This window comes from Lissotriton helveticus, chromosome 4_1 (genome assembly GCF_964261635.1).
Source record: "Lissotriton helveticus chromosome 4_1, aLisHel1.1, whole genome shotgun sequence".
Classification (NCBI taxonomy): Eukaryota; Metazoa; Chordata; class Amphibia; order Caudata; family Salamandridae; genus Lissotriton; species Lissotriton helveticus.
Window position 1 is genome coordinate 149173599 of NC_136063.1, and position 25248 is coordinate 149198846.

The window sequence follows — 25248 nt, forward strand, 5'->3', positions numbered from 1 at the left end:
AGTAGAGTAACCAAGAGTGCAGTGGCATAGAGTAGTATAGAGTAGAGTGGCACATCATTGAGTGAAGTGGCGCAGAGTGAAGTGGTGCAGTGTAGAGTAGAGTGGGTGTACAGTGCAGTGGCTTAGAGTGCAGTGGCATAGAGCAGAGCAGATTGTTTCAGAGTAGAGTGAGTAGAGTGAAGTGTGGTAGAGTGAAGTGTTGAAGGGTAGTGTGAAGTGCTGCAGGGTAGAGTGGAGGGGTACAGAGTATTGGCATTGAGTACACAGGAGTAGGGTGCATTGTTGCACAGTGGAGTGGAGTAGTGTGAAGAGGTACAGAGTGGAGTGGCCTAGAGTGGAGTGGCCTAGACTGGAGTGGTTTAGAGTGCAGTGGTGCACAGCAGATTAGAGTGGCTTAGAGTGAATTATGTAGAGTGCAGTAGAGTGGCATACAGAGTTGGTGCAGAGAGAAGTGAAGTAGAGTACAGTGGTGCAGAATAGAGTGGTGTAGAGTGCAGTGATGTAGAGAGCAATGCTGTAGAGTCACGTAGTGTGCAGTGACGTAGAGTGCAGAAGCACAGGGTAGAATGTTGTAGAGTATAGTGGCATAGCGTGCAGTGGTGTAAAGCAGTTAGCATAGGTGCAGTGGCTTAGGGTGCATTGGTTTTGAGTACAGTTTTGAGAACAGTGGTGTAGAGTGATTTGGCATAGAGTGCAGTGGTTTAGAGTACAGTGGTGTAATGTAGAGTGGTACAGAATAGAGTGGAGTGGCGTAGAGTGAAGTGGTGTAGAGTAGATTGTTTCAGAATAGAATGAAGTGGTGTAGAGTGGAGCAGTGAATGGTAGAGTGGAGTGGCGTAGAGTGCAGTGTTGCAGAGTGGAGTGGTGTAGAATGCAGTTGCTAAGAGTGCAGTGGTGCCTAGTAGAGTGGGGTAGAGTGCACTGGCATGGAATAGAGTGGTACAGACTAGAGTGGCATATAGTGAAGTGACATAGAGTGAATGTCAGAGTGCAATGGTGCACAGTAGATTAGTGTGGTTTAGAGTGCATTGGCATAGAGTGCTGAAGAGTGGCATAAAGGGGTGCAGATTAGTGACACAGATAGAGTGGCGCAGATAGAGTGGCACAGAGCAGAGTGGCACAGAGTAGAGTGGCACAGAGTAAAGTAAGAGAGTTCAATGGCAGAGAGTTCAGTGGCAGTGAGTGCACTGCTGCAGAGTAGAGTGTTGTAGAGTGCAATGGTGTAAACTAGAGTGACTTAGAGTTCATTTGTGTAGAGTGCAGTGGCAAACAATAGTGCAGAGTAAAGTGACGTAGAGTGCAATGGTGCAGAGTAGAGTGGTGTAGAGTGCAGTGGCATAGAGTAGAGTGGCATACAGTGCAGTGGTGCAGAGTAGATTGGCGTAGAGTGCAGAAGCGTAAAGTGTATTGATTTTGAGTAAAGTGCTGTAGAGTGCATTGGCATAGAGTGCAATAGAGTGGCATAGACTGCAGTGGCATCATAGATTGTTTCAGAGTAGAGTGAAGTGTTGTAGTGTGCAGTGGTGCAGAGTAGATTAGAGTGGTTTAGAGTGGATTGGCATAGAGTGCAGATGCGTAGTGTTTAGTGATGTAGAGTGGCAGAAAGTAGAGTGGCATAGAGTGCAGTATTTCAGCGTATACTGTTGTAGAGTTCAGTGGTGTATAGTAAATTGGCGTGGAGTGCATAATTGGCGTAGAGTGAAGTGACGCTGAGTAGAGTGGCGGAGAGTGCAGTGGCACAGAGTGAAGTGCAGTGGAGTGGAATAAAGTGGCGTAGAGTGCAGTGACTTAGAGTATAGTGGCGTAGAGAGCTTTGGTGCAGAGTAGATTGGCGCAGAGTGCATTGCTTCTGAGTAAAGTGGTGTAGAGTGCAGTGGCATAGAGTGAAGTGTTGCAGAGTAGGGTTTAGAGTGCAGTGGTGCGGAATAAGGTAGAGTGCAGTGGCGAGGAGTGCAGTGGTGCATAGTAAAGTAGTGTGGGGTTGATGGAATTGACATAGAGTAGAGTGGAGTGGTGAAGAGTAGAGAAGCGTAGAGTGGAGTAGTGCAGAGAAGTGTGCTGTGATGCGGAGTGGAGTGGCGCAGTGTGGAGTGGTGCAGAGTAGAGTGCAGTGGTGTGGAGTGGTGCAGAGTAGAGTGGAGTGGAGTAATATGGAGTATGCATGGTATGGTGGCACTCTGCCATTACAGACAACAGATCTTCAATTGAACTGACAATTATATTTGCACTCACATAGACTTCTACTGCTAAAAGTATACAGCGCACAAATGATAATGTGCCGAAATGTCATTACCCAATATATTGATTCTGTCATCAGCACAGTTAATTTACAGACATTTACATTTTGTTGTGTGCTGGAAAATAAACATAACACCTTTACGGCCTTGCTCAATCATCCCCCACTAGCCAGCATGATCCTCACGTAAATCCTCTCACTTTGAAGTCAGACAACAAGAATAAACACCAAGCTCCCTGCAAGACACAGCCTGACATTTGACCTCTGTCTTTGAATGCACAGCAAATGTGACAAGACAAGAACAAGATTTAAAGGTCTGTTTACAGAAAGCAAATTTGTGGCCAAATACAGTAAACAAGGTTTGGGCAACGGAAGGAACGAACTCGAGCTGGACAGCCTAAAGCAAATAAAGCCAGCAAAGAGAAAGCCAGAAAATGTGAGTTATAAACCACAAAGCTAATGGTAAGCAACAGGCGGAATGCATTTTTAGGTCAACTTTATGAATGTCCCCATGATGTCTTTAGCAAACCTACGCTGCAACCTAAAAACATCGCAAAGCAACTCTGTGCTGCCAGTAAGAGCCACAGGTACAGTCCAAAGAGGATAAGAAAGAGAGAGTTACCTGTCAGCGTGTGGGTGACTTCTGAATGCTGCAGACTCTCATGTCAGTATTTATGGCCTCTCTGGTATGTGTGCACTCTGCCCCAAAAACGAGTGCATGGGTAGGGCCAAGATTCACCCTGCCATGAACTAGGGTGTGGTTCACAAATCCAATATGTTTTCAGATAAGGGGACTGCACATCTTTATTACAAGCAAATATTGAGAGCTCTACTGTGGCGGAGTAAAGCTGCCAGGGCTGTCGAGTGACTCCTGTCACCTACACAAATGTCAGATTCCACAGAACTGAAATAAAAGTGTTGTGGACAACTCAGAAGGAGCAGCTGCCAGGAAGAAGGAATTAATGAATGACAAACGAGGCCCACTACATTGGAACCCAGGGTTTGTGCTGGCAGATGTGGTGGTGACATCCTAGGTGTCTTCTGAAAAAAGAAATACTGCAGCATGTTTTATTAATAGCAGGTAGATACATCTGCAGATAATCTGCCTTCTTCCGAAAGTTTGGGCATTTCATAAAAACATCCTATGTCTAGCTCAAACGGATCAGAAGTTACCAAGAAAGCTTGTGGAATACAATGCAGCATTTGATCCTTTGCAAAGGATTTATTTCTGACAAAATGTTGCAAACCCATGCCTTGGAGAACATCTAGGTGTGTGGTGTATACTGTTCAGTGCCATAAGAATGTATGGGATCCACACCAGACAGTGATTGCGCCTACATCCATGTTTGCCGCCTGTTTTCCACCCTGACAGCCGTGATTGCATATTGATAGCAATATGGGCTAAAATGGAGATTTCCATAACTTTAGTGAAGGAGGGCCCGATTCACAGAACTAACTTAAGACAAAATCCCAAACTTACTACCATTTTGGTATTCACAGAAGGCACTTACTCATTTCGGTATTCACAGTCCTAAAGTCCTAACTTTACTACTCCCATACTCCTAAACTGAAAAAAATCCTAACTTTAAAACTTTCGGTATTCACAGAAGGCATTTAGGAGTCCTAAAGTTAGGAGCCCTAACTTTACTACTCCTAAACTGAGAAAAATCCTAACTTTAAGACTTTTGGTATTCACAGAAGGCATTTAGGAGTCCTAAAATTAGGAGTCCTAACTTTACTACTCCTAAACTGAGAAAAATCCTAACTTTAAGACTTTCGGTATTCACAGAAGGCATTTAAGAGTCCTAAAGTTAGGACTTCTAACTTCTGTGAATACCGAAATGAGTAAGTGCCTTCTGTGAATACCAAAATGAGAGTAAGTTTAGGATTTTGTCTTAAGTTATTTCTGTGAATCTGGCCCGGAAAGTCGAGATTTCATTAAAAACACAGAGGTGAGTATTATGCATTCTTTTCTTCCTTTAAATTAATAGTAGCCAAGATAAAAAATAAACAAAATACGTAGCTCTTGAGTGACAGGGAAAGAAGCTATTAAATTACATCATAAAAGCATAACCAATCAGCAGTAACTGCTGTTAGTAACAGTCCTGACTGCGACCAAGAAACTCCTTTTTCTTGCGAAAGCAGTTAAGAGTAAAGTAATAATTGGAAAAATAACAATGATACCAATGACAGCCATCAGAAGAGAAAAAAAGTCTTTAGCCAAGGTCAATATGAACGCAGCCGCAGGGTGTAAGGAATGTTGATCCAGGAACGTTGAGCACTCCACCGAAAGAGGACAAGACTGACGGTTTCTTCAGCAGAGAATTAATAAATCGTAAATGGTCCTTTAGAGAAAGAAGCCATTTGTGCAGATGGCACTATGAAGAGAAAAAGGGATGGTTAGATAACAGTGGTGGGATAATACTCAACTCCGTGTCTTTAATAAAATCTAAACTTTCCTTCACTAAAGATAGGAAAATCTCCATTTAATTACAAGACCGGAGGCTCCTATAATGCTAGTTCAAAACATTGAAACAACAGCATCTGCCACTGGAGTAACAGGGTTACAATAGAAAGTTGAAAAATTAGGCAAGTCTGCAGATCTGAGGATGTCTTCTAGTCTAGCTCTTGCCCAAAAGGCTTTAGAAGCCATGGTACCTCTAGTAGAGTGTGCACCAAAGGCAGTCATATCAATACCCACTAAGATTTTTACCCATTTAACACAGCGAGCAAGGGTAGTCAAAGATACAAGTCTGTGAGGTTTCAGAAACAAGATCAATAACTGGGCCAACAAGCATTTGCAATGCAATAGGTCTCGCATTAGGAAAGTTTGAGCTATTGGTATTGTAAATGACAAATTTGTTATTTATGTGTTGGTTTTGAAAATAGCGAAATTAATAGCTTTGTCATTTACAATGCCAATAGTTTTAACTATCGCAAATGTGACACCTATAGCATTTGTAATGCAATATGTATTGTATTAACGTGACTTAGATTTATTGATATTACAAATAACAATGGCTTTAATTTATTTTTAATAATTAATACTTAAATAAAAGTTATTGTAATTTATAATGGCAATAGCTTAAACTTTGGTAAATAACTTTAGTGAAGATTATGTTCAGTGTATTTTATTGTTACTAAAATCCAAGAACAGAAGTGAAATATTAACATCTTTTTGTGACATTTGTAATAAAGCTTGAAACATTGAGAGAACATAGGGGCATATTATCAAGGGGGTTTATCTCTGCTTTTTTGGCTTTAAAAGCCAAGAAAGCGGAGATAAAATTATCTCCCTATTACCAAGCTGTCGCTAACACCAGTTAGCGACAGCTAATAGGAGATAGCGACCATCTTGGGCCCCGCTTTGCATGTCAGTGATATTTATCACTAATGACATGCAAAGTGGGCGTGCCAAGATGTTAGCGACTGGAAACAGTCGCTAACATCGCTATCTCCTATTACCAACTTTTGGAGATATTCGCGCTAAGCGCGAATATCTCCAAAAGCTAACACCTGCCCTGAGCAGTTCTTAGCCATGTTATCCAATGGAAGGTGGATAACATGGCTAAGAGCATTTGCTCGATAATGCATGAATATCGCTGACTTTTCAGCGATATTCATGCATTGCGGCCGTTTTTTATCGCATTTGCGATAAACCTTGCTAATAGCAAGGTTTATCTGCGATAAAAATCGCCGATTTGCGGCGATAATTTTTGTCTCTAAACAAGTTAGAGACAAAAATTATCTCTATTGGTTGGTAATATGCCCCATAGTTGTTGTTGAATGGTTGCACAGATTGATGCAGTGGTGGCGCTGAGTGATGTTGTGGTTGCGACAAGTGATGCTGTGGCTTTCAGTGATGCTGTGGTAGCGCATAGTAGTGATGTGGAGCCCCTGAGTGATGCTGTGATGGTGCTGAGTGATGCTGTGGTGGTGCTGAGTGATGCTGTGGGGATGCGATAGAGTGAGTGCGATAGATAGATAGATAGAGGGAGGGCGATAGATAGATAGATAGATAGATAGATAGATAGATAGATAGATAGATAGATAGATAGATAGAGTGTTGGCGATAGAGTGAGTGCGATGGATAGACAGATAGAGTGAGTTAATAATTTTCTGCTGTGGGCAGCGTGCTCCTCAGAAGCATTCCCCAGATAAAGGGAGGCTTTGTGTGAGCCGCATTCCAGGCAATTTACAGTTACAGTATGACGAGAGAGGCAGAGAATGTGATGAGAATTGCCGACCCGCAGGCCTCCATTTTTGCTGATGTGCGTGAATCTCAGTAATTAGTCTGCACACAAAGTGACAAATGAATCCCCCTTAGCCGTAGCCGTTGAACCACTGGCTCTATGTGTTGCATGCATGCGTTAATGTGGCAGTCTATTTTGGCCAGCAGGCGCACTCACAACACAATGAAAATGAACTACTATTACCCAATGTAACGGTACTCAATTCATCCACCTTAGAAGCTGGAAGTGTGAGTTGGTCCTGCCAGGATGTGAATTGATGACCTTCATTACATAACTGCAGATGTATGCAGCGAGCATTTAAAACACAGAAAAATCTTGCTGTGAATGTGTGTGTGTGTGCGTATGTGTGTGTGCGTGCATGTATGTGTGTGAAAAAATTAGCACTAAATAGCACGTGTGTGAGTTGGTCCTGCAAGGATGTGAACTGATGACCTTCATTACATAACTGAAGATGTCAGCAGCGAGCGTTTAAAACACAGAAAAATCTTGCTGTGAATGTGTGTGTGTGTTTTCCTGGTCGTGGTGTGCGAGGCTTCCTTTAAAGTCGGGTGGGGGAGCAGGGGAGCCAGTAAGTGGGAGGGAATAGCTCTCGGCATTGCTGGGTGGGCGGGGGAGCAGCAGCCTGTGGTGTGAGAGACAAATGTTGGGGTGAGGAGGAGGGAGGGGGGAGAGAGTGCGCTGCAGAGGAAGAGGCTGAAGGTGGGAGGGCGGGGGAGATAGCGAAAGGGTGAGAGAAGAGGCATTGCACAGAGGGGGCGGGGGAGAACATTCCTTTGAAGTGTGAAGCTCTCGGCATTGCTGTGGCGGGTCTGATGCGATAATGGAGGCGGTTCGGGGAGCAAACGGCAAGCGCGTGCACGGGCACATGCACTCGGCGTAATGGGGATTTGAAGCACAGAATGGTGCCATATTGAAACTGGACAAGACTGAGTGCACAGAAGAGAAGCCCAGCAAGTATTCACAGCATGAAGCAGAGGTGGGAAAACATGAATTAGAAGTGAGGGAACTGTGTGTTATAGATGAGAGAAATGTCTCTGTGCTGCCCTAGGGGCGTCCCCGTGCAGTGCCACACCTGTACAGAATCTGGCTTTTGAGCCCTGTATCGAGGGATGTACGACAACTTATAAATCAATTCTTATTGTACATTGAGTCATGGGCCATCCGCAATTTAGGTATGAATGCACTGCTCTGGTTCCTTCAACAAAATCAATGAGCAATCTTAATGTCTTCGCTATAAATAAAATACACCATATGTATTTTTGGTAGCCTTCTGTCTGCACTTCAACTGTTGTACTAAGGGGTGTCAAAAGACACAAAAATAAACAGTGGAGCAACCAATGTAAAATACTTTGAGATCACACATTTTACACTGACAACTCAGCGCCTGTATGTGTTGTGAGGCATGTATTCTTCGGCTTTGTGAAAAGATTTGGATAGCATTGAATCTCCTACGGTTTAATAAAGCTGTCTTTGTTAGAGGCTGGACTGCACGGTCTTCTACATTTTATGCGTACACTGTTAAACACTCATCCGTTTGGGCTGGGCTATAATTAATTACGCCTTCTCTCCATTACCACTGGCCATTTATACAATCTTTCAGAGTTCTATTAAGACGGTAATGAGACAAAATATCGAAATTAAAATATCGATATACAATAATATCGATGTTTTAATTTCGATGGTATAGAATATCGATGTGCAAAATATCGACAGACAAAATATCGTTTTTTAAGGTATGTATGTTACTAATATCGAAATCTACTAATATCGAAATTTTGTTTAGTGTTATGTATTTTATTATGTTGTTTATATGTTTGTTAAATATGTTTTGTAATGTATGTCTGAAAATTAGTAATTTTGTTTACATTTTGCGTTTTAGTATCAGAGCGGGTTGTGGGTTTATAGGGGAATAGGGTGGGAAGTAATTAAATAATAATTAATTAATTAATATATTTTTGTAAATATTTTAAATTAATAATTAATTGGTAATTAATTAATATTATTGAGTTAATTACATTAATTAGAGTTAATGTTTTAATATATTTAATTTTGTGTTATTGTTAATTAATTGGCCATTAAATAATATTAATTAGTTAATTAAATTAATTAGAGTTAAAGTGCTAATATATTTAATTTTTTGTTATTGTTAATTAATTAATTGGTAAGTAAATAATATTAATTAGTAAATTAAATTAATTAGAGTTAATGTGCTAATATATTTAATTTGTTGTTATTGTTAATTAATAATTAATTAGTAATTAATAATTATTAAGTGATTAAATGATGTGATTTATTTATGTGTAGTGGGTTGTGTGTTTATAGGGGAATAGGGTGTGATATAATTAAATGTAATTAATTAAAGAGCTTTTATTTATTTATTGGTATTTATTGTTAATTAATTAGTAATTAATATGTGTTAATTAGTTCATTTATAATTACATCAATTTAATAATATTAATTGTTATTAATTGATTAATTGAAATTTATATTAATTGTGTTTTTTTGTATGTGTAGTGGGTTGTGTGTTAAAGGGGGAGTAGTGTGGGAAGTAATTTTTACCCCCATGCTATCCAACGCTTTCCCTACTGTTGCACCCTCTGGAGTGGGAATAGTAATTTAAACCCCTACGCTATCCAACGCTTTCCCTACTGTTGCACCCTCTGGAGTGGGAATAGTAATTTAAACCCCTACGCTATCCAACGCTTTCCCTACTGTTGCACTCTCTGGAGTGGGAATAGTAATTTAAACCCCTATGCTATCCAACGCTTTCCCTACTGTTGCACCCTCTGGAGTGGGAATAGTAATTTAAACCCCTACGCTATCCAAAGCTTTCCCTACTGTTGGACCCTTTGGAGTGGGAATAGTAATTTTTACCCCTACGCTATCCAACGCTTTCCCTACTGTTGCACCCTTTGGAGTGGGAATAGTAATTTTTACCCCTACGCTATCCAATGCTTTCCCTACTGTTGCACCCTTTGGAGTGGGAATAGTAATTTTTACCCCTACGCTATCCAACGCTTTTCCTACTGTTGCACCCTCTGGAGTGGGAATAGTAATTTTTACCCCTACTCTATCCAACGCTTTCCCTACTGTTGCACCCTCTGGAGTGGGAATAGTAATTTTTACCCCTACGCTATCCAATGCTTTCCCTACTGTTGCACCCTCTGGAGTGGGAAAAGTAATGTTTACCCCTACGCAATTCAACGCTTTCCCTACTGTTGCACTCTCTGGAGTGGGAATAGTAATTTTTACCCCTACGCTATCCAACGCTTTCCCTACTGTTGCACCCTCTGGAGTGGGAATAGTAATTTTTACCCCTACGCTATCCAATGCTTTCCCTACTGTTGCACCGTCTGGAGTGGGAATAGTAATTTTTACCCCTACGCAATCCAACGCTTTCCCTACTGTTGCACTCTCTGGAGTGGGAATAGTAATTTTTACCCCTATGCTATCCAACGCTTTCCCTACTGTTGCACCCTCTGGAGTGGGAATAGTAATTTTTACCCCTACGCTATCCAACGCTTTCCCTACTGTTGCACCCTCTGGAGTGGGAATAGTAATTTAAACCCCTACGCTATCCAACGCTTTCCCTACTGTTGCACCCTCTGGAGTGGGAAAAGTAATTTTTACCCCTACGCTATCCAACGCTTTTCCTACTGTTGCAATATGTGGAGTACGTATATATATTAATTTATATGTAGAGTTTTTAATTTTTTTAAAATGTATATGTATTAGTTATAATTTTTTTAATATGTTTTAATTTTTTTATTTAATATTTGTAAAAGTATATGTATTTTTAAATAATTTTTACATTATTATTAATACATTTTAAAAAACGATATTTTTAATTTCGATATTTTTGTACTACGATATTATTTTTTCGATATTTTTGTACTTACCTTTATGAAGATATAACTCCGATATTTTTGATGTCGATATTTTTGTATGTAGATATTCTGTCTGTCGATATTATGTCATAGATCCCTATTAAGACTGTTCGCAACCAAAAGCTTTCAGAAACAAGCAAACATCTTGGATTGTAGCCATGATAAGACAGTCTTAAAGCACTGCCCGCTCCAAAAATATCACCCTGCTTCCAGCTCACCAACAGCTGGATATAAAATTTAAAAGAAGAGTGAGAATGTGAAGCCAGTTTTACAGTAGGGATGTGGCAGGGGCAGGAAGAAAGGCGGGGGTATCGGGCGGTAGGGTCCGAACTGAGCCAGGATATAAACACAATAGCGTGTAGAAGTAGGTGGAAAACTGAAAACATGTGGTAGACTTTGGAGAGCATAATATGTGACAAAAATTACACATGAAAGAACAGGGAAAGGGAGTGGTATGAGAAGATGGCTGATAGGAAGCAGTGAGTGATGAAAGGGCTATGGAAAGAAAGTCGTGTGAAGTAGGAGTCCATGCAACTAAAAAGATGCTAGCGAGAGGGGAGTACAGGTCGAGGTGATGCAGAGAAACGGGGTAAAAAGAGATACTGATAAGAGGCTAGGGGCAAGGACGCAGACGAATAAAGAGATGTGGAGAAACAGGAAGAAAATGCATATGATTGTGAATGGGAAAAGAGAGAAAAGGGATTCTATGAGCAAATGAGCCTAACAAGTAGAGGAGCTGGGAAAGAATCAGGAAAGATGTGGGTTAAGGAGAGAAATGAGGAAGTGTGCAGAGCGCAGGAGAGATGGGTGCGATAATGGGAAAAGGTTTGGAAAACAAAAGACGCGCTGGAGCAAGAAATGAAAATAATACATTACATTCTAATACACAGTGATTGGTGAGCGGAGATATGGCAAAGGAGGAGTGAGGCGAAGTCTCTGCTATAAAAAAAACAAGCCGGGTGGGGGGCGGGGGAGGGAGCGAGTGGGAGGGAAGCGCTGGCAAAGCGTCGCGCTTCAAGAGCCTGGTGGGGGGGGGCGGGATGCGAGCAAGTGGGAGGGAACGGGCCAAGCGCGCGCTGGAGAAGCGTCACGGTTGAAAAATTAACATGCATTGTAGGAATTCCGGCTGGTTCAAGAGACTTTGGTTCAGATGTAATAGATTCGAGTAATAAATTACTCGACCTAAAAAACAAGTCGGGTGGGGGGGCGGGGAAGTGAGCAAGTGGGAGGGAAGCCCTGGCGAAGCGTCATGCTTCAAGAGCTTGGTGGGGGGGCGGGATGCGAGCGAGTGGGAGGGAACAGGCCAAGCGCGCGCTGGAGAAGCGTCACGGTTGAAAAATTAACATGCATTGTAGGAAATCCGGCTGGTTCAAGAGACTTTGGTTCAGATGTAATAGGTTCGAGTAATAAATTACTCGACCTAAAAAAGACATTCTCAGATTTGCCGTTCTAGCAAAGTAACATTTTAAACAGTTTGCAACATAAAGTTTTGTTTGAGAAGGTAAATAGGGGGATTGGACAGACAATAAATTTGTTTTAGTTCATTTATGTAATTTGGAAACAAAAACCTGTATGATTATAATGTACAGTAGAGACATCTATAGCTTTCACATTTTACACTCATGCCCCTATCCGTCAAGAAAATAGCACTTTAGTCAGCATACCACAATAGCAGTGTGTTGGAAATGGCCTTGTTTACAGGGGTCTCCCTAAACATTTTGCTTCTTACTCCTATTTTGCCCTGATCTGCTGTTGTTGGTTTTAGGACTCTGGGCACCCTGCCACTGCTATTCAGTGCTAAAGTGCATATGCTCAGTGCTGTAAATTGTGTTATGGATGGGTGTTTCCATGATTGGCATATTTGATTTACTGGTAAGTCCCTAGTAAAGTGCACAGAGAGTGCCAGGGCCTGTAAATCAAATGCTACTAGTGGGCTTGCAACACTGATTGTCATTCAGGCCTGCCACTGCAGAGTCATTGCGCAGTTTGTAACTGTCATGTCGACCTGGTAAGTGCAGACACTTGCCAGGCCCTAACCTTCCCTTTTCTTACATGTGAGTCACCCCTAAGGTAGGCCCAAGTTACCCCTGTGGGCATGGTGCAGCGTGGGCGAAAGGTATTACATGCCCTGATTTGTATGGCATGTCCTGATAGTGAAATACTGCCAATTTCGTTTTTCACTATTGTAAGGCTATCTGCCCCATAGGATAGAATGGGAGTTTATCTATAACATCTTATAAATGTAACTTTCCATTAGGGCAAGATTGGAATGTAAAGTTTAGTATGCCTGAACTCAGAATGTTAAAATGCATCTTTTAGTGAGGGTGATTTTTACATTCTGTGTTTGAAAATACCACTTTTATTGCTTAGCCATCCAGTGTGCTTCTGCGAGGATGTGCATTGACTGTCTGGCTTTGGAGTGACAGGGGCTGGGGGTGTGAAGTGGCTCCAGAGAGTCTGGATGGGTCAGGGCTGGGCTGAATAGACCTGGGCTACATTTAGAGTAGTGGGAGGAGATTTACTTGCACCTGAATGGGCCTGGTCTGCTGCAGGCAATGCTGCCTCCGCTTCCTGCTGGGCAGCTACACTGAGAGGACAGAACTGGTTCTGACTGGGCACATGGCTTCTCTGCCTCAGAGAACAAAGGAATTTTGGGTATAAGTACTGGAGCTCAGACCCCAGAACTTTAGAACTCACTGGAATCAAGGACTTTGCCAAGAAGAAGAGCTGGAAGAACTGCCAGGAGGAGTACTGCCCCTTTGCTGTGTTGTTGCATTGTTGGGTTGACCTGCATTTGTTGCTTCTGCCTTGGGCATTGAAAGGACTATCTCCAAGAACTTGAAGTAGAGCTTGCCTCCTGTTCTGAAGTCTCAGGGACTGCAAAGACTTCACCAACCTCTGGGTACTGCTTCTGGAGCCGCTGTTTCAGTTGCCACAGAGAAAGGAAACGCAACCAACTCCATCACTGGCTCTGTGTCCTGACAACACCGTCCGCATCTTGTACCGCAACCCTGGTCTCAACGACGACGACTGCTGCCGCCACCGAGCCGCTGCTTGCACTGTGACCTGTGGGCACCGCACTCTGCACCGCCTCACTTCACTTTGCCATCCTGGTATCACCGCGCGCTGTCGCTGAGGCTGATTACGACACCCATGACCACATCGAGGGTGGAGGTATCGCTCGTAAGTTTCACAATGCACTGCCTCGTCCACACAGCAGTCTGGGCCGACTGACGCCAGCTCCCGCTAACCAGATCTTTCGCTTGCACCGCAACCTGCCAGCACCACATCGAGCACTGCCTCACCCTGCACCGTAAGCCTTGGTCTCACCGACGCCGTCTGGACATTTGCCACCAAGCCGCTGCCTGCACTGCATTGAGAGGGCACTGCACCTTGCATTGCTTCAATTTTGCAACATAACCGCAACGGTTGCCACGACTGGCTTGCACCCACGTGCCAGCCAATACGAGAAAGGTACTGTTACCGAGTCTGTCCACGCTTTCACTGGCCCATGCCGACGCGGTTGGCTGGAACTGTTAGACTCAGTTGTTTTCAGCATCGTGGTAACCCCAGACGGATCTACTGACTCGTACAAACTGTGTTTTTGAAGTATTTCTGCAATTTTAAGGATAGCTTGCAAAGTATTCATTTTTAAAGTACCTACGAGACCTCCACTGGCTCCCCGTCGAGAAGAGGGTCATCTTTAAACTCCTCACCAATGTCTACAAATCCCTCAACAACATTGGACCCAAATACCTGAACGAGAGAGTATCCTTCCACGTACCCAAAAGGGACCTCCGCTCCGCCGACCTCGCCCTGGCAGAAGTCCCCCGCATCCGCAGAACAGGCGCGAGAGCCTTCTCCTACATCACAGCCAAGACTTGGAACGAGCTCCCTGTGAACATCAGACACTCCCCGACGCTGCTCACTTTCAGGAAGGACCTCAAGACCTTGTTCTTTGACAGATCTGGACCTGCCCGCCCCCCTAGCCCCTTGAGACCCTCAGGGATGAGTAGTGTGCTTTATAAACCCCTGATTGATTGATTGATCGATTGATTGATAAAGTACTGTATGTTAGAATTTTATCATATACAAATATTGGATATTGTTCTAAACTGATGTGGCGTCCTTTTGTAGTGCATTTACTGTATTAATGTTGGTTATGTGCAAATACTTTACACACTGCCTCTTCGATAAGCCTGCCTGCTCGTGCCAAGCTACCAAAGAGGTGATCAAGGGTTATTTTAGGAGTGTAACTCCCTTACCGCGAATAGGAAGAAGGGTCCCTACTTGGACAAAGGTACCTGCCTCTGCCAACTAAAGAACCCCATTTCTAACACGGCGCAAATGCATCTTAAAGCAATAGGATTGCACAGTACGATTAGCAACTTTACTTGAAGCAATCCACACGTCACTTAGGAGACAACATTTTAGGGTGCAATTTTTTGATTGATTAGTTTGAGTTTGCTCTGTCTAGTTCATGCTGAAACTACATTATCTTTTTGCCAGCTGCGCACAGCCCTACTTGATTTTATGCACCATTTTTTAAGGTGTTTTAATGGACACACTGTATTGTCATGGCTAGTCTTTTAAAGTATGTTAAAAGAACATGTAATCACTTTAACTAACTATGCATGATAAAATAAACTTGAAAACTTGGCTAGGCTGGAGTTAGAATTGTAATTGTCACCGCTGGAGTTAGAATTGTAATTGTCACCGCTTTAGTGTCCAACACAAATTTCTTGCCTCCCTCCTTCTTTTTTCTGACCTTCTTTTTGTTGGCCTTAGGACTCGGAGCTCTTGTAAGTCCCTTATAAATTGGTATTACCTCTAGCCAGGGCCTGTAAATTAAATGCTACTAGTGGGCCTGCCTGTTCAGCATTAAACAAGAAGCCGAGGTGGAGCGTTGTCAAGAATCACACAAAATAAAAACAATGTTGCAGGTGAAAAAATGGTATTCGCAGCTATAGCGAGAGTGCACAAAGAAGCAGGGAAGACACCTTTTAATCTGTGAGCAATATAATTGAGGATATAGGCATTTCAAATTCAAATAAAAAAAATTCTTTATGGCCATTAAGGCGCATAAAAAAAGTATTACAGCATAATTTGCACTCATGATTCTTGCAGAGAGAAATTGAGCCTGCATTGCAACATTAAGAGAAGGAGGAGTTCTAAATATAATAAAAAGGAGCTAGTTTAAAATTAATATTTGTAAAACTTTTAAAAAGATAGTTAAAAAAATATTAATCGTTATGTTTGCGTTGAAAGACAACATTTATCAAATAGACCCAGCTTTTAAAATGGATGACCATATACACCACATAGAAAATAAGTAACAAGTCACTGAGAACACTATGGGCAGACTGGTATCATATTTTAGGATCCTATAGGCCTCCGCACAATACTTTGCCCCAAGGTTCCCACATACCTGTTGTAACCATTGGTGTCTAGCCTTCTTGTATGCCAGGCAGACGAATAAAACATGTTGGTCTGTTTCCGGTTTGTCTGCACAGAATGGACAGTCCTGAGACAAAGTATTTCCCCATTTACTTGTAAATACGCGCAATGGTAGTACACCGTACCTAAATTGCAGGTACAGTTTTTTTGCAAGGGGGGTTGTATGACATCAAGAACAGATTCCAGCTTGTATTGGTCTTTTACCTCTAAAAATGATAGAGTCAATGCGCCTGTGTCGGAATCGGCCTTTATCTGATTAAGTTTAAATTCTCTAAAGATCTTTGACAAGGCCTTCTTGGGAGTTTTCATGCTGGTTTCTTCAGCGCTTGAGTCCCCCCATAAAAAGACATTAAACTGGTTAGACAATTGATGATTTAAGCCATAGAAAATGTATATAATCTATATAAGTAACACCATGGGGTCATTTTTCACCTTTTTGTGTTTCAAATGTATGGTAAAAGAGTTGCATTTCACCATGTAAAGACATAGGTAATTTGGGATTGTGATCTAAACATTGTATATCTTTGTAGGGAACGAAAATACAATTCCCCCCGGAGACAGAATAAAGTGATTAGCTTGAAAAAGATGGTGTAATCAGAATCAAACAATCGAAACGCGTCAACGCAACATACAGTATAATCCTACAAACAACACTAATTTCCCGAATACAAATTGTCTAAATGTATTACAAGTAGTATCTTAGACTGATTTCTGGATGTACAAACAGTAATTGATAAACTCAATATCATACAGCTTGTTTTTTGTCTGTATCAATTATGCTGGTCATAAAAATGGTGAATAATTGTGATTTCTTTGTAATGTCGGATTTTATAATTTTATAATTGAATATTTTGTAATTACTATGTTTTTTATCGTTGAATGATGACATTTTAATAAATAATTTGCCTTTGATATATTCAAACTGTAATTTGTGCTTAGTAATTGTAAACAGTGGGTCTAGGGAAAACAATTTTTTTATTCTTCAGCGCCAGTCCATAGGTCTCCCATCCTCATAGCAGCCAAGGTGTGTTTGATGTAGGACAGACAATTCTTCAATTCTTGTCTGGAGAACTCAAGTTCTGGAGTACTCCAGATACGTCTCCAGTAGAGAAGAGGCCTTAGGGCAACTTCCTCTGCAATTGTGTTGACCCCAAGGACCATACGGAGTGGCATTAATGGTGTACTTTTGAGGAGACCTAGAAGCTGCCTAATAAAAGAGTTCTCATTTTTAGATAAATGATCACATGCTCGATAGCCCTACATTTCTGCCCCATATAATGCCGCTCCTCTACCCTGGGCCTTATAAATTTCCATTGCTGGACCAGCCATTTTATGTATGCACTTCCCAGACATCTTTGCTAACCCCCCGGCTATCTGAACCAGCTTTGAGCTGACCTTTTTAATTTGTGCAGTTCAACATAACATGAACATCCCTAAATAGATTGTGCAACAGAAAAAAAAAAAAAACGGCCTTGATCCTGAAGGGACCCCAAATTAAAGAGGGTGAAACGCATCTACTTTCTTTGCAAACAAAGGGAGTCGTGAAAAATAAAATGTATTTCCTTCATGACAACCAAAGTATTATGACGGGTGTCCTGGATAACTAGCAGTTGTTAAGATCCCTTAGTAAGGCGAGAACTGAAGACTCAGTCCAAAAAAACATGTATTGAATATAGACTCTCTTTTGTATAAATGAATAATACACAACTGGTTTTTGGGTTCATTTAGTCTTTGTGTTAATATATGTTTTGAAAAACAAGTATTTGTCTTGTAAAATAGCTGTGTTATTTATAATTTAGCTTTTGATTGTGTAACATGTAATGTTGAATTGATCAAAAGCCTGAAGAGCTAAGTCACCTTTGTTTTATGTGATCTAATGAGTTTGATATTTTCTGTGTTTATTAAGGACAGGAAACTACTCATCAATAAGGAAAAAACGCACACTATGACTTATGGGGCCAATAACAATAAATCTAATGCCTTTTTTATTGATGGTAACAAGGTGCAACCAGTCGATTCATTTTGTTATCTTGGAATCACTTTTTCTCATGACAGAAAATGGACCAACGAATTTAACAATATCAGCAATAAAATGGCAAAAAGCGCCCATGGTATTTTCAGATTTGCAGCAAAAATTGGGGATAGGCGAACTAGGGACATGTTGCAAATTTATCAAGCTAGATGAGCCACAATTGCATTGTATGGGGCGGCCACTTGGGGTTACAGCTGTGACCATAAACTACAGTTGGAGGAAAATTCCATCTTAAAAAATCTCCTGTGTTTTCCCACCTCGGCCACCACTGTACTGATCCACTGGGAATTAGACATCAATTTTCTAAATGATCTATTATCTTTAAGACCACTTATGTTATTGCGCTCCATATGGCTCCAGGACGAAAAGTCCCTCAATAGATCTATAATTGAGGACTGTCTTTCCTTGGACTTGCACAGGAAAATCCCATGGATAAAATATGTCGCTGATTGTTTTTTGCAAATATTTAACCTTAATGTTCTGACCCTAAGGCTGCTTTGACAATACCAAAAGCCGAGTTGAAAGTAAAATGTTTGGATAATTTGGCAAGGAAGAGAGCTTCTGCCAGTGGATCCATGTTAACTGTCACATTTTTTAGTAGATATTCCCTCACTGAAGGTTTTTCACCTTACCTAGCATTGGTGACCAGGCAATCGCACAAGTTTGTCCTCACCAGACTAAGGTTTGGAATAGTACATTACCTGGTGGCTTTGCCTAACCTTAAGCAACATCCTAAAGGCCCATGTTTATGTGACGGCATATCTAAACAGAGCATTTGCACTTTCTACTAATATGCAAACTGTACTTGAACTTTCGTATTATGTATTTAAAACCTATGTTTGTTAAATATGGGGTACGTACAGTTGAGGAGGCAATGAGTCTTATTTTTAACATGAAATCGGCTGATATCTGTTTTAATACTGCTGTGTTTTTAAACAAATCTATTAGTGTGCGAAAAGGCATGATATTTTAGTGTATTTGGTTTGTACACCATTATATTCTTTTTATTAATTGTTGATTCATGTATTCTGTATTTTAATATGTGCTTTTATGGTCATTTTATATGCACCGAATAAAGCTTCATGAATTGAATTGAGTTTGATATATAAAAAAAGCTTTTGAAAGAAATGAGGAATTCAAAAATAAAAATCGAGGTTTAAGGCAACTTATATCCTGAACCTAAAAGAATTAATCTGTTGAAAGCAATTTCAGCTAAGGTAAAAAGTCATATATATTTGTAATGTGACCTATCATTGAGCTGCATTAAAAGTTCAACCCATATATTTTGAATAACTAGTGGGCCTGAAGCACTGATTGTGCCACCCACACAAGTAGCCCTTCAAACATGTCTCTGGCCTGTCACTGCAGACCCTGTGTGTGCGGTTTATCTGCCACTTCCACTTGCCATTTAAAACCCTTTGCCAAACCCTAAACTCCCCTTTTATCAGAGGCGTAGCTTCAGGGGCAGGGGAGGGGGGGTGTTCGGGTGTTACACCCCCTAATAAATGTATTTTCAGATGAATAGTTGGATACAAGTGCTGTCAGTCAGGTACTGTGAGTAGTCCTGGGCGGAGTTCGTGAGGTGACCAAAAAACTCTGCCAAGCTAAGCAAAGTTCCACAAGCGGCAGAGCGCGTTAGGTTGCTCTGTTTGTGCTGATGTAGTGAGGTGTGTTTGTCACACGCCGGAAAATCAGTGTGAACGGCACCATGCACAGTGCAAGAGGGCACAGCTTCTTTCTGATGCTCGAGTAGATGCTTAACTCGAGGGTCAGCTTCCTCAACGCAAACAGGTTTCTGAACATGAGCAGTTATGACCATTCACGACTGCCCATGCTGACAAATCTCGCTGGGAGGTGTTCTATCATTGGATTTTCCTTGCTCACACTCTCCAACTTAACACGGAGTGCGGAAAACTCCACGAATGGAGATAAGTTCACCTCAAAGGCCTGATGGTGAGGTGTCTGTTGGATTTCACCTGAGATTTTTGTATGCACACAATGACAAAAACACACACAAAAGATTATTTAGCAAAATATTGTATTTCTCACATTTAGTACTTCTATTAATCCATATTCTTCTCCATTCCACTGCCTATTAAGCCACTCTCATGTGCCCTGCTTGTCATATAATGTATTTTAACATTATATGCCAGCGTGATGTTCGGGAAATCTGATGCTGACACCCCCACAGTCTTACTGACCAAGCCACACCCCTGCCTCTTATTACACATAGGTTATCCCCAAGGTAAGCCCTAGATAATACATAGGGCAGGGCGTGAGGCCTATTGCTCTCATAGGTTAACATTGGGAATTTCATAATACACTGTTAAGGTGTAATTCCTGATTAGAAGGGATTAGCTGTGTCATATTTTATATCTTTGGAATGGTAATGATACACCCTCTTTAATGGTAAAAGTGGATTTAACATTAATATTTTAGAAAGTGTAAGAAAGAGGGGGTTGGTCCCTTACCTAGCAACTAGACTGAGCTCCTTTTAAATTATACCAGCAATGGTGTCTAGATGCTGAATGCTAAATGTTTGATTTCACCTATAAGAACCACACCTACAATTGTAGTGGCCCTTGCAATTTATTTTGCTCTTCTTTCTCTATTTTTAGATCTATTTTGACATTTGATTGCATGTCATTTCGAAGGGCAATAACTTTAGATCATTTCATTATACAATTGACAACGGTGTGTGAGCAAATACATAAACAAATATAAACCGATACAAGAAAACAAACAATACAATTGTGAAATTGACCAGTCCTTCAATTGTATTGTTTGTTTTATGGTATTGGTGCATATTTTAGTATGTAAATGTTCTCACACCGGTGTGTGCCTGCAGCCTGTCTCCAATACACGTCTGGGGTGAGTGACAGCTTCACTTTGTCTATTCCCGCTAGAAAGCCACAAGAACAGGATGGTTAGGTGTGTCTCTGCATTCTGATGGCTCTTTCTGGGCAGGAAGGAAAGGAGGAGCTGACACTTGCAACTGTATATGTAGTGTCCTGTCCCCACAAAAACAGCTGATTACTCCCTACTGATAGTCTAGAGCCAAGGCAGGTAAGATCGGGCCTGTGTGCCCTTCAAAGAGCCTTCCTTGAAGTCACCCCCACTTCAAAGGCACAACTGGGAATCAGTAATGGGACTCTGACCCCACCAAGTCAGTACACTACTGAACCTGTGAAGAACTCTGCCAGGAAGAAGGACTGCTGTGCTGTTACAAGGACTGCTACACCGTGGGACTGCTGCTCCAGAAAAAACTGCTTTTCTGGTCTGCTGCTGCCTGTTGCCTGCTGCCCTTTGTCCTGCTGAGAAAAAAAACTCATCTCACTTAAATCCAGAGTGACTGTTCTGAAGTCTCAGGGCCATCAAAGACTCCTTCCAGCAACACCTGGACTCTGCCATCTGTTAGTCGTGCCTTGCCAACAGGTGCCATCCCAGTCCTGGGCCCTTGGTAGTGCCTTTTTCTGTGCTGATCCAGCAGAACTCATGCATCAACTACTTTGTGCTGATCAGAACCTACTCTTTTTCTTCCCTTCGATGCAAACACAGCTGCTGCCCGACAATATGGCTTCAACAGACCGCACAGCATGATGCACACGAACTGCACGGCTCGACTATGGTGAATTGATTTTAATGAAAAGAGGTTCGTTGACAAAGTCTTGCTGATGGCAGGAATTGGAATTGATGCACTGCCTCTGTCCATGGGTTCGACGATGAAACGGCTCTTCGCATCGAGTCATCTACGCTTCCTCCATCCAAGGTATTTTTTCAGCAGGACTTGCGTGAGTCCTGTAGCCGGCCTGCCCTCCATCGCGTTTCGTGACTCTAAGCACTATAATTTGATTTAATCTTCACAAATTCACAACTCCTGTTCTACTTATTGGGGATTTGTTGTTTTGGTCTTGTTACACTAATACAAATATAATCTGTTTTCTAACCCTGGGTGGAGTTTTCATTGTGTTATTGTGTGTATGTGTTGCACAAATACTTTACATATTGCCTTTTAAATAAGCCTGGCTGCTCTGTTTCAAGCTAGCAGAGGGTGAGCACAGGTTATTGCTCAGAGTGTATGTAGCTTACCCAGACTAGAATGGTGGTACCTGCTTGGGCAAGGTGAATACCCCTATCAACCAAAACCCCCATTTCTAAAACATCCCCAATACGGTTGGGCTGAAGTAGGAATAGTAAAAGTCACCCCTTTAGTGTTAAACACTTTCCCCCACTTTGGTTAGCCTGGAGTGGGAATAGTAAAAATGACCTCTTTGGGGGCGTGGCCAAGATGGCGACGGAGTAGGTCGCTTCTTCTAACCTCTCCGGCGCCGATCCGACAGAGCGACTTATAGCACGGCGCTGAGGGTGCGGATTGACCCCTGCTCGGTGGCGGAGGCCGCCGATTCCCTGCGGAATCGCCTGGAACCATCGGCGACGCAAGGGGACGCCTGGCGCAGTGACGGGAGCTGCGGAGCTTTTGGGCCTGTAAATCCCCGGTCTGGATTTGTTGGGGCCGGCCGGAGAGAGTCTGGAGCACGCCGCGGAGGTGGAGAGTTCTGTCCGCGCCCCGCCTTTGACTCGTCCTGCGCCGGCACCGGGAAGCAGTGTGCAGTGCCGGAGCACGTGAGGGGAAGCCCCGCTCATCGAGGGGACCCGGGAGTGCCTGTCTGTCACGGCCCGAGGTGAGGAGGGGGCTCGGACTCGCCGGAGCACAGAAGCGCCACAGAGCACGTCGGAGGGACAGAGGCGCCGCCGGTGGAGCAGCGGGGGTCAAGGTGGGCCGTCAAGTAGGCCCTCGGGAGACCTGGTCCCGGTGAGTGGGCCCCCCCGCCCTGGCCGAGCGTGGTGTCGGGCGGTGCCGGGACGGTTGACGAGGCCCGTCCGGCGCTGCGTTGGGGGTGCTGCCTACTCGCAGCGTGGAGCGGCCCAGTGACTGTTGCGGTGTGGTGCCCCTGATATCATCGTTGCTCGACGCAGTGCCGCCCGTGCATTGAGGTGGTGCGGACAGGTGCGGACAGGTGGCGGCTGGCGGCTGGTCGGCACTCTCCCCTGTGGGTCGCCTACTCGACTACATCAAGCGCCGCACCACGAGGTCTGGAGGGTGAAGCGGTCGGTCACGGGCATCGCTGGCACCGGAACTGGACCGGGTGGAAACTAGCTGCGGGGGACCGACGCCTGGTATCCTGGGGCGCTGATTGGCAAAGTAGCCGGGGGGCCATTTTACCTGGCTCCGCCTGTAGAACTGCGTGACGCTATTCATCCCTGGCCTGGGGACTCCTAGAGGCACTACATAACTAACTTTGCGGCGCCATCTGGCGGGAGGCTCCCTTGCCATCATCTTGAAGGAGTGGCAGCTACCAGTATTGCGCCTAGGCTGGGGTGGGTGGTTGGAGCGAGCCCTTTCTTGACCAGTGCTCCCATAGCGGTGTCCACCTCTGACTCCTGGAGTGGAAGACTTCGCCTGGTCCCACGCCTATCTGGGGGCTCTGAGATTTGACGATGTCCAGCGCTCTGCGTAAGGGGAAGCCGGGGAAGGATGGCACCTCTAAATCTTCTCAGCAACCGGCCTCTCCCGGGGCAAGTGGTTCGTCTCGGCAATCGGATGATGAGGCGCCCGCCACCAAGGCCTTTATGACTGAATTGTTTGCCGCTATCAAGGAAGAAATTTCGGACCTCCGTGGTCAGCTGGCGTCGGATCTGCGTGAGGTACGGAGAGATGTTGATGGGATTGGCGAACGAGTGGCGACGTTGGAAGACCATGATCTGACCGTTGCGAATGATGTGCACCAACTTCAACAAGACGTCATCCGTCTCACTGAGCAGAATCTGGATCTGCAAGCCCACACGGAGGACTTGGAAAACCGATCCAGGCGGAATAATATTCGCATTCGTGCAGTCCCTTGGGACGGTGAGGCTGGGGATCTACGCGGCTACGTGCAGGCCCTGTTCTTGCAAATTTTGGCCGAGGACGATCTGCAGGAAATTAGAATGGACAGGGTCCATAGAGTGGGATTACCCAGGAGAGGAGGGGGGCCTCCTCCGGACATCCTCGTCTGTGTGCACGACTTCCAAATGAAGGAACGCATCCTGCGAAAAGCGAGAGCCATCTCCTCCTTGCAATTCAGGGGCCACAGTCCGCAGCTCTACCAAGACCTGGCGGCGTCGACGCTGCAGAAAAGAAGGGACTTCCGACCTGTGACTGCCTATCTTCGGGACCACAACATCTCCTACTCGTGGGGGCACCCCTTCCGCATCATATTCCGATGGCAGAACCGACTGGAACAAATACGCTCTCTTCAGGCGGCTAAGGACCTGCTGGGTCTGGATGACATCCCTCCCTCACAAGGGGCCACTGATCCTTCATCGAGGAGACGGCGTCGGTCGTCCTCCTGGCACAGAGTGGGAGCATCCCCGAATCGACGGCGCCCGGATAGCGCTACCAGCTTATTGGAACGTGGTGATGCGGTGGCTTCGGTGGCCTCCGCCACGGTGACTGATTCTCAACAGAGCTCGGGAGCAGCGTGATCATGTCCAGTAGCAGATCGGCGCCGGAGGGGGTCTGGTCTTAAGGTCTCGGGGGTGCGTTTGTACTTTTGGAGAAGACACCCCGGACCATGGCCCAGGGGGTTTCCACGTTGGTACCCTCTCCCCATTCCCACCCTGGAGGGTTCCTTGTGACCTATCCTCTTCTGGAACTATTGAGGACATTGTTCAGGTTCAGTGCCTTCTGTTATTTTCTATGGTTGTTCTGTTGGCTGAGGGGGGTGGGGGGCGGTGAAATCGGAGGGTGAGGGCTGCGGGGGGGGGGGTGTTGGGATTTGGGAGGGGGGGAGTTGGGAAGGTGGTGGCGGCCAGGTGCTGTGTGTGCGAGGTGTTGTCTGCATTCAGTGTTTTCTTTTCTAGAGTCTCTTGCAAGGGGTCACTTCCTGGAGCGTTCTTTGCCACGGGTGTGCTTATGAGTCCCCTAATTGATGCTGGTTACTTGCGGATGGGGAGTCTGGGGTACTTGGGCGGGTGGGATACTGCCCCCCTGGGTTGGATGCTGGTCGGGCTATTAGTAGCGGGGTGTCTCGCTGGTCTGCGTCCATATTGGTGGCTTGACGAGACGCCGGGTGTGCCTGGTTATGGGAGATCTGATTGTGCTGCTATGATGGTGGGGAGGGGAAGCAGGGTTGACTGGAGGGAGGCGATTGGGGTTGTGCCTCGCTCGGATGTGTGTGGAGTGGAGGTGACGCTGGTCAGGGGAGGGGCGGGATCCTTGTTACCACGCTTCCAGAGCGAAGAGTCCCGATGTTGTAATGCCTGTTAATGTAGGAACCTGGAATGTAAAGGGTCTCAACTCCCCGCAGAAACGCCAAAAGCTCTGGAAGTACCTGTTGGATC

General features: G+C 44.1%; 1 protein-coding gene across 1 annotated transcript in view; it reads right to left on the reverse strand.

The window, feature by feature from the left end:
- Positions 1-21197, reverse strand: part of LOC144827964 (fucolectin-1-like) — a 93937-nt gene extending 72740 nt beyond the window's left edge. Inside the window, exon 1 of the mRNA XM_078686120.1 lies at positions 21040-21197. Coding sequence (XP_078542246.1) covers positions 21040-21197 — 158 coding nt within the window. The remainder of the gene's footprint in view (positions 1-21039) is intronic.
- Between the last annotated feature and the right edge of the window lie 4051 nt (positions 21198-25248).